Source organism: Rana temporaria, chromosome 7 (genome assembly GCF_905171775.1).
Source record: "Rana temporaria chromosome 7, aRanTem1.1, whole genome shotgun sequence".
In the NCBI taxonomy this organism is placed as follows: Eukaryota; Metazoa; Chordata; class Amphibia; order Anura; family Ranidae; genus Rana; species Rana temporaria.
The window spans coordinates 4813667-4822454 of NC_053495.1; the positions used below are offsets into that span (position 1 = coordinate 4813667).

At 51.0% G+C, this 8788-nt stretch overlaps 1 protein-coding gene across 1 annotated transcript in view; it reads left to right on the forward strand.

The window, feature by feature from the left end:
• The window catches only part of MAPKAPK3 (MAPK activated protein kinase 3), a 51683-nt gene extending 50541 nt beyond the window's left edge, over positions 1 to 1142 (forward strand). Inside the window, exon 10 of the mRNA XM_040358730.1 lies at positions 856 to 1142. Within this exon, the coding sequence (XP_040214664.1) occupies positions 856 to 1002 (147 nt within the window). The 3' untranslated portion in view covers positions 1003 to 1142. The remainder of the gene's footprint in view (positions 1 to 855) is intronic.
• The last annotated feature ends 7646 nt before the right edge of the window (positions 1143 to 8788 follow it).

The window sequence follows — 8788 nt, forward strand, 5'->3', positions numbered from 1 at the left end:
TCTCTCTCCACCTCCTTTCCCTCCCACTCCCTCCTCCTCTCTCTCTCCTCCCCTCTTCTCTCTCTTCCCCCCTCTCCTCTCCCCCTCTTCTCTCTCTCTTTCTCCCTCTTCTCTCTCTCCCTCTCTCCTCTTCTCTCTCTCCCCCTCTTCCCCCTCTTATCTCTCCTCTCTCTCCCCCTCTCTCCTCTTCTCTCTCTCTCTCTCTCTCTCTCTCTCTCTCTCTCTCTCTCCCCCTCTCTTCTCTCTCTTTCTCCCTCTCTCACCCCCTTCTCTTTCCTCCCCCTCTTCTCTCTCCCCCCTTCTCTTTCTCCCCCTTTTCTCTCGCCTCCCCCTTTTCTCTCGCCTCCCCCTTTTCTCTCGCCTCCCCCTCTTTCTTCTCTCTCCCCTTTCCCTCTCTCTCTTCCTCTCTCTCCTGGTCTTCTCTCTTTCCCCCTCTTCTCCTCACTATTCTCTCTCCTCTCTATCCTCTTCTCTCTCTCCCCCTCTTCTCTTCTGTCTCTCCCCTCTCTCTCTCCTCATCTATCCTCTTCTCTCTCTCCCTCTCCTCATCTCTCTCTCTCTCCCCCTCTTCTCTCTCCTCCCCCTCTTTTCTCTCCCCATCTCCCCCCGCTATCCTCCTCTCTCTCCCCCCCTCTCCTCTTCTCTCTCTCTCTTCCTCTATATGCTCCTCTCTCTCTCCTCTTCTCTATTTCCCCCCTCTCCTTTTCTCTCTCTCCCCTCTATCCTCCTCTCTCTCCCCCCTCTCCTCTTCTGTCTCTCCTCTCCCTCTTCTCTCTCTCCTCCTCTACTCTCCTTCCCACTTTTCTCCTCCCTCCTCTCTAATATTCTCTCCTCTGTCGTCCCCCCTCCCCCCAGGAGGAGATGACGAGCGCTCTGGCCACGATGAGAGTTGATTACGACCAAGTGAAGATCAAAGATCTCAACTCGTCCACTAACAGACTCCTCAACAAGCGGCGCAAGAAACAGACGGACGGCTCCGCCCCTACTTGTAACAACCAATGAGGACTGTACATTGGGCAGAGAGCGCTCCGCGGGGGCGTGTCCCGTGCCGCATTATTTTTATGATTTGTTCTGTTTATCTGTAGTGTAATTATTCCGGCACCTTGCTGTGTGTACATACATATACGTATTTATGGAGCCGATCCCCGTGTGTGCGCCTCGTCTCTTGTCGGCGACATTCTCAATGCGCCATTTAAAGGGCCAGTAGACGGAAAGATTTTTATGTAAAAGGAAAATATCATTTCAGGAGAGAATCTGCACAGATGATACATTGTGACATTGCGGGGAATGATGACTTCCTGTGACCCGACAGTAAAGAACCACCGCCTTTTATAACGTTGTCTTCTTCTGCCGAACACGGCGGCTCACCATGGCGACCGCGCCACCGTCATTTACCGGCACTTCCTGTCCCAAGGACCCCCCAGTGTCCCCCATTATCACCCAGATAGACGGTAATAATAACCTGAATTGGATACAGACCCTCCCCCCATTTTATTCAAAATAAGGTGTCCCCGCTGCAGAGGTTTCCCTTCATTTCCTGTCTAAACAGGAAGTGGAAAAAAATCTCTTCAGTGAAGACGCTCACCCCAATAAAAATACAAATTGCAACATTTAAGCTTTTAAATTGCAACACTAAAGTTATCCGATCTGCTGCAGCCAGATCCCAGGGAAGCCCCTTGTGTGCGTCTGGCGGAACTGCAGCTTCGGGTCACGCCGCACCATCCGTGAGACAGCAAGACGGCCGCGTCGTGAGAGTCCCTGCTGTGTGTTACCGGCCTTCCCAGGAAAGCACGGCAGTTGTAAAGCAAGAATGGCCGGGTACAACGTCCGCCGCACACAGCCTGTGATTTCTGTATATCATATCCAGACTTCTATGGATCGATCCCCCGAGTGATCGAGAAAAGGGGACCTGTCATCGGATATATCTTATACTCAGTAATGTGTCAGTGTGACCCTTCCGGGTATTTATTATCTCTCACTGAGATCACAGAACTCCCCCCTGACAAAGCCGCCATCTGCTTTCCTCTCCAGGAGGACGGAGCCATCTTTGTTTAGGCATCACCCAGGGTCCCCATCTACTTCCTAGACACAGATATGACACAAACTGGGGGAGGGGGGACTGAGGAAATGCATCTTCCTTCTCCTGCTAAAGTTACAATGTACAGTCTCATCACTGGGGGGGGGGGGGACTGAGGAAATGCCTCCTCCTTCTTCTACAAAGTTATAATGTACAATCTGATTACTCGGGGGTGGGACGGGACACTGAGGAAATGACTCCTCCTCCTTCTACAAAGTTCACTGGGGGGGGGGTACTGAGGAAATGACTCCTCCTCCTTCTACAAAGTTCACTGGGGGGGGGGGACACTGAGGAAATGACTCCTCCTCCTTCTACAAAGTTCACTGGGGGGGGGGGGGGGTACTGAGGAAATGACTCCTCCTCCTTCTACAAAGTTCACTGGGGGGGGGGGGGGACACTGAGGAAATGACTCCTCCTCCTTCTACAAAGTTCACTGGGGGGGGGGGGACACTGAGGAAATGACTCCTCCTCCTTCTACAAAGTTCACTGGGGGGGGGACTGAGGAAATGACTCCTCCTCCTTCTACAAAGTTCACTGGGGGGGGGGGGTACTGAGGAAATGACTCCTCCTCCTTCTACAAAGTTCACTGGGGGGGGGTACTGAGGAAATGACTCCTCCTCCTTCTACAAAGTTCACTGGGGGGGGGGGGGGGTACTGAGGAAATGTCTCCTCCTCCTTCTACAAAGTTCACTGGGGGGGGGGACTGAGGAAATGACTCCTCCTCCTTCTACAAAGTTCACTGGGGGGGGGACACTGAGGAAATGACTCCTCCTCCTTCTACAAAGTTCACTGGGGGGGGGACTGAGGAAATGACTCCTCCTCCTTCTACAAAGTTCACTGGGGGGGACTGAGGAAATGACTCCTCCTCCTTCTACAAAGTTCACTGGGGGGGGACTGAGGAAATGACTCCTCCTCCTTCTACAAAGTTCACTGGGGGGGGGGGGTACTGAGGAAATGACTCCTCCTCCTTCTACAAAGTTCACTGGGGGGGGGGACTTAGGAAATGTCTCCTCCTCCTTCTACAAAGTTCACTGGGGGGGGGGGGGGACTGAGGAAATAACTCCTCCTCCTTCTACAAAGTTCACTGGGGGGGGGGGGACTTAGGAAATGTCTCCTCCTCCTTCTACAAAGTTCACTGGGGGGGGGACTGAGGAAATAACTCCTCCTCCTTCTACAAAATTCACTGGGGGGGGGGGGTACTGAGGAAATGACTCCTCCTCCTTCTACAAAGTTCACTGGGGGGGGGACACTGAGGAAATGACTCCTCCTCCTTCTACAAAGTTCACTGGGGGGGGGGACTGAGGAAATGACTCCTCCTCCTTCTACAAAGTTCACTGGGGGGGGGACTGAGGAAATGACTCCTCCTCCTTCTACAAAGTTCACTGGGGGGGGGGACTGAGGAAATGACTCCTCCTCCTTCTATAAAGTTCACTGGGGGGGGGACTGAGGAAATGACTCCTCCTCCTTCTACAAAGTTCACTGGGGGGGGGGGGGGGGTACTGAGGAAATGACTCCTCCTCCTTCTACAAAGTTCACTGGGGGGGGGACTGAGGAAATGACTCCTCCTCCTTCTACAAAGTTCACTGGGGGGGGGGACACTGAGGAAATGACTCCTCCTCCTTCTACAAAGTTCACTGGGGGGGGGGGGGGACTGAGGAAATGACTCCTCCTCCGTCTACAAAGTTCACTGGGGGGGACTGAGGAAATGACTCCTCCTCCTTCTACAAAGTTCACTGGGGGGGGGGACTTAGGAAATGTCTCCTCCTCCTTCTACAAAGTTCACTGGGGGGGGGACTGAGGAAATAACTCCTCCTCCTTCTACAAAATTCACTGGGGGGGGGGGGGGGTGAGGAAATGACTCCTCCTCCTTCTACAAAGTTCACTGGGGGGGGGGGACTGAGGAAATGACTCCTCCTCCTTCTACAAAGTTCACTGGGGGGGGGGGACACTGAGGAAATGACTCCTCCTCCTTCTACAAAGTTCACTGGGGGGGGGGGGGTACTGAGGAAATGACTCCTCCTCCGTCTACAAAGTTCACTGGGGGGGGACTGAGGAAATGACTCCTCCTCCTTCTACAAAGTTCACTGGGGGGGGGGACTTAGGAAATGTCTCCTCCTCCTTCTACAAAGTTCACTGGGGGGGGGACTGAGGAAATAACTCCTCCTCCTTCTACAAAGTTCACTGGGAGGGGGGGGACTGAGGAAATGACTCCTCCTCCTTCTACAAAGTTCACTGGGGGGGGGGACTGAGGAAATGACTCCTCCTCCTTCTACAAAGTTCACTGGGGGGGGGACTGAGGAAATGACTCCTCCTCCTTCTACAAAGTTCACTGGGGGGGGACTGAGGAAATGACTCCTCCTCCTTCTACAAAGTTACATCCTATAAATTGTATTTATTTCTATTTCCTCTCTGATTTCCCCCCTCGTGTGCCTCGGATTTTCCTCCTTTGGTGCGTAAGTCGGGCTGACAGAACGTATTCCTATCCTACACAGCCGGACTTATCTGAACTATCCACACCGGGCATTTTCTGACACTTGTGGGCCAGATTCACGAACAATCACGGCGGCGTAACGTATCCCCCTTTACGTTACTCCGCCGCAAGTTTTCGTCGTAAGTGCCTGATTCACAAAGCGCTTGCATGTAAACTTGCGGCAGGCATAGCGTAAAGCCGTCCGGCGCAAGCCCGCCTAATTCAAATGGGGCGTGCACCATTTAAATTAGGCGCGTTCCCGCGCCGAACGTTCTGCGCATGCTCCGTTAGGAAATTTCCCGCCGTGCTTTGCGCGAAATTATGGCGCCCCGACGTGTTTTTCGAACGGCGACGTGCGTTACGTTCCTTTCGTATTCCCGGACGTCTTACGCAAAAAAAAAAAAAAATTGAAATTCGACGCGGGAACGACGGCCATACTTTAACGCGGCTGGTCTAAATCTAAGCCATGAAATAGCAGGATTAAGTTTGCGACGGGAAAAAACCGACTAGCGACGACGTAAGAGAATGCGACGAACGCGCGTACCTTCGTGGATCGCCGTAAACAGCTAATTTGCATACCCGACGCGGAAAACGACGCAAACTCCATCCAGCGGGCGCCGGAGAATTGCATCCTAAGATCCGAAAGGCGTACGCCTGTCAGATCGAAGCCAAAAGCTGTCGTATCTTTGTTTGTGAATTATAAATTAAGATACGACGCGGCAAATTTGAAAGTACGCAGAATACACATCGGCCTAAATTGATGAAGAAATTCGATTTGTTTTTTAATTCGATGTTTTTTTAGCAGAAATGTATTTTTTATTTTTTTAAATTGTCGCTCTATTTTTGTTTATAGCGCAAAAAATAAAAAACGCCGAGGTGATCAAATACCACCAAAAGAAAGCTCTATTTGTGGGGAAAAAAGACACACATTTTATTTGGGTACAGCGCCGCAATTGTCAGTTTAAAAAAACGCAGTAGTCGGAAAAAAATGGCCTGGTCAGGAAAGGGGGTAAACTTCAGAGAGCTCCTCCTATGCGGGGGGGGGGAGGGGGCGGGTCTGCTTCCTGAATCTGCACTCAGTTACTTCCTTTCTCTTCTTTATTGATCGCCAATCAGATGAAACCCTTCACAGCAGCTGAGACTGTGAGTGGTGGTGGTGATTTTCTTGACATTGCAATACATTAAGCTTCCTGTAGGAGGCAACATGGAGCTTCCAGTGGGCGTGGCTGAGAATTACATTCCTGTATAGTAAAGGTGTTCCCAGGTGACCAGCAGGATGGAGCGACGAGGGCTGGATCGCTACAGCAACGTCAAGGCGCAACGCTGACCCCTGAGCAGGGAGGGGGAAGGGGGGGTTTGTATCCCAGCGCTGGTCCCAAGCTCCTTATAGGAGCAGCTCCACAGAATTAGACCAGCGACAGTCTCCTCTCCACCCTAAACCGGCCGCCATGATCCATCCCAGTGTGCAAATGGCAGATTGGAAGCAATGCAGCGTGATGTCTCTGCAGTCTGGTCCATCAGCCACTAGGGGGTGCCATTGGTCTGTGCATTTTAATTGTCACTGGCCCAGATTCTTAAAGGATTTACGACGGTGCAGCGCCATGTACGCCGTCGTAAGTCCTAATCTGGGCCGTCGTATCTATGCGACTGGTTCTTAGAATCAGTTAAGCATAGATATCCATTAGATCCGACAGGCGTAAGTCTCTTACGCCGTCGGATCTTAACTGCATTTTTTTTTTTTGCCTGCTAGGTGGCGCTTCCGTCGAATTCCCCATCGAGTATGCAAATTAGCTAGATACGCGAATTCCCGAACGTACCCGCGGCCGACGCAGTAAAGTTACGACGTTTACGTTAGGCTTTTGCCGGCGTAAAGTTGCCCCTGCTATATGAGGCGCAGCCAATGTTAAGTATGGCCGTCGTTCCCGCGTCGAAATTTAAAAAAGTTACGTTGTTTGCGTAAGTCGTCCGTGAATGGGGCTGGACGTCATTTGGAGCAATGCACACTGAGATATTTTACGGACGGCGCATGCGCAGTTCGTTCGGCGCGGGGACGCGCTTCATTTAAATGATACACGCCCCCTACCCGCCGAATTTGAATTCCGCCGGGTGATTTACGCTACGCCGCCGCAAATGACGGAGCAAGTGCTTTGAGAATACAGCACTTGCCCGTGTAAGTTGCGGAGGCGTAACGTAAATGAGATACGTTACGCCCGCACAATTTTGCGCGGCTGTACGAGAATCTGGCCCACTGTTGGCTTTTCAGGAATATTATTATTATTATCATCATTATAATTCTTATTATTATTATTATTATTATTATTATTAATATTTATAATATCATTATATATATATATACACAACGGTCTATACCCCCCCCCCCCCCCTGTGGTTTATAAGAGGTCGCTGCTCGGTGGGCCTCATCAGCAACACTGACACATCCACTGGAATAAAACAAAAGGAATAAATAAATGCCATCAATGAAGTGCAGCCAATGAAATGTCAGCTTCCTGCCTTCAGCTGAGGGGTTGTTTTTGATTGGTAAATAAGAGTCTCTGCACTGTGGACTGTGTTCCTGAACCTCCAACGGAAAAAAACAATTGGATGTGGAAATGATGACAACTTCTTTCACGCCAATCTGCAAACCTGACACCAGGGGGCGCCCCTGCACTGCCATTGCTCTTCCCAGACTAGGACTCTTTTCTAGGATTCAGTCATTGGTGTAAAAATAAAGTTTCTTTTAAAAATGTCTCTTACAAAAAAAGGGAGAATTAAAGGATCTGTCCACCCGATTACTAGGATTTGTTATCAAGATTCTTCGGTTGCTGCTGGAGTCACTGCCCCCACCCCCAGACTGGAGACCTCCATCCATCTCCCCCTGTAAAAAACATGGACACCTCCATGTAGGGACTATCCCAGCAAAACCTGGACACCTCCATGTAGGGACTATCCCAACAAAACCTGGACACCTCCATGTAGGGACTATCCCAACAAAACCTGGACACCTCCATGTAGGGACTATCCCAACAAAACCTGGACACCTCCATGTAGGGACTATCCCAACAAAACCTGGACACCTCCATGTAGGGACTATCCCAACACTTCTCCAGACTGACGCCCACCAAGGTGCTTTGACATATGCATTACTATGGGGATGAGGATGATGATAATGATGGGATCATGGGGATGATAGGTGGGGCTAGGGATGATGGTGGGGATGATGGTGGGGATGAGGATGATGGTAGGGATGAGGATGATGGTAGGGATGAGGATGATGGTGGGGATGAGGATGAGAATGATGGTGGGGATGAGGATGAGAATGATGGTGGGGATGAGGATGATGGTGGGGATGAGGATGGGGATGAGGATGATGGTTGGGATGAGGATGATAGTGGGGATGAGGATGATGGTGGGGATGAGGATGATGGTGGGGATGAGGATAAGGATGGGGATGAGGATGATGGTTGGGATGAGGATGATGGTGGGGATGAGGATGATGGTGGGGATGAGGATGATGGTGGGGATGAGGATGGGGATGAGGATGATGGTTGGGATGAGGATGATAGTGGGGATGAGGATGATGGTGGGGATGAGGATGATGGTGGGGATGAGGATAAGGATGGGGATGAGGATGATGGTTGGGATGAGGATGATGGTGGGGATGAGGATGATGGTGAGGATGATGGTGGGGATGAGGATGATGGTGGGGATGAGGATGATGGTGGGGATGAGGATGAGGATAAGGATGGGGATGAGGATGATGGTTGGGATGAGGATGATGGTGGGGATGAGGATGATGGTGGGGATGAGGATGAGAATGATGGTGGGGATGAGGATGATGGTAGGGATGAGGATAAGGATGAGGATTAGGATGATGGTGGGGATGAGGATGAGGATGATGGTGGGGATGAGGATGATGGTGGGGATGAGGATGAGGATGATGGTGGAGATGTTGGTTGGAGATGGTGATAGGGATCATGATGACGATGAATAGTAAGAATTATGATGGGGATGAGGATGATGGTGGGGATGAGGATGAAGATGATGGTGGGGATGAGGATGATGGTGGGGATGAGGATGAAGATGATGGTGGGGATGAGGATGATGGTGGGGATGAGGATGATGGTGGGGATGAGGATGAAGATGATTGTGGGGATGAGGATGATGGTGGGGATGAGGATGATGGTGGGGATGAGGATGAGGATGATGGTGGAGATGTTGGTTGGAGATGGTGATAGGGATCA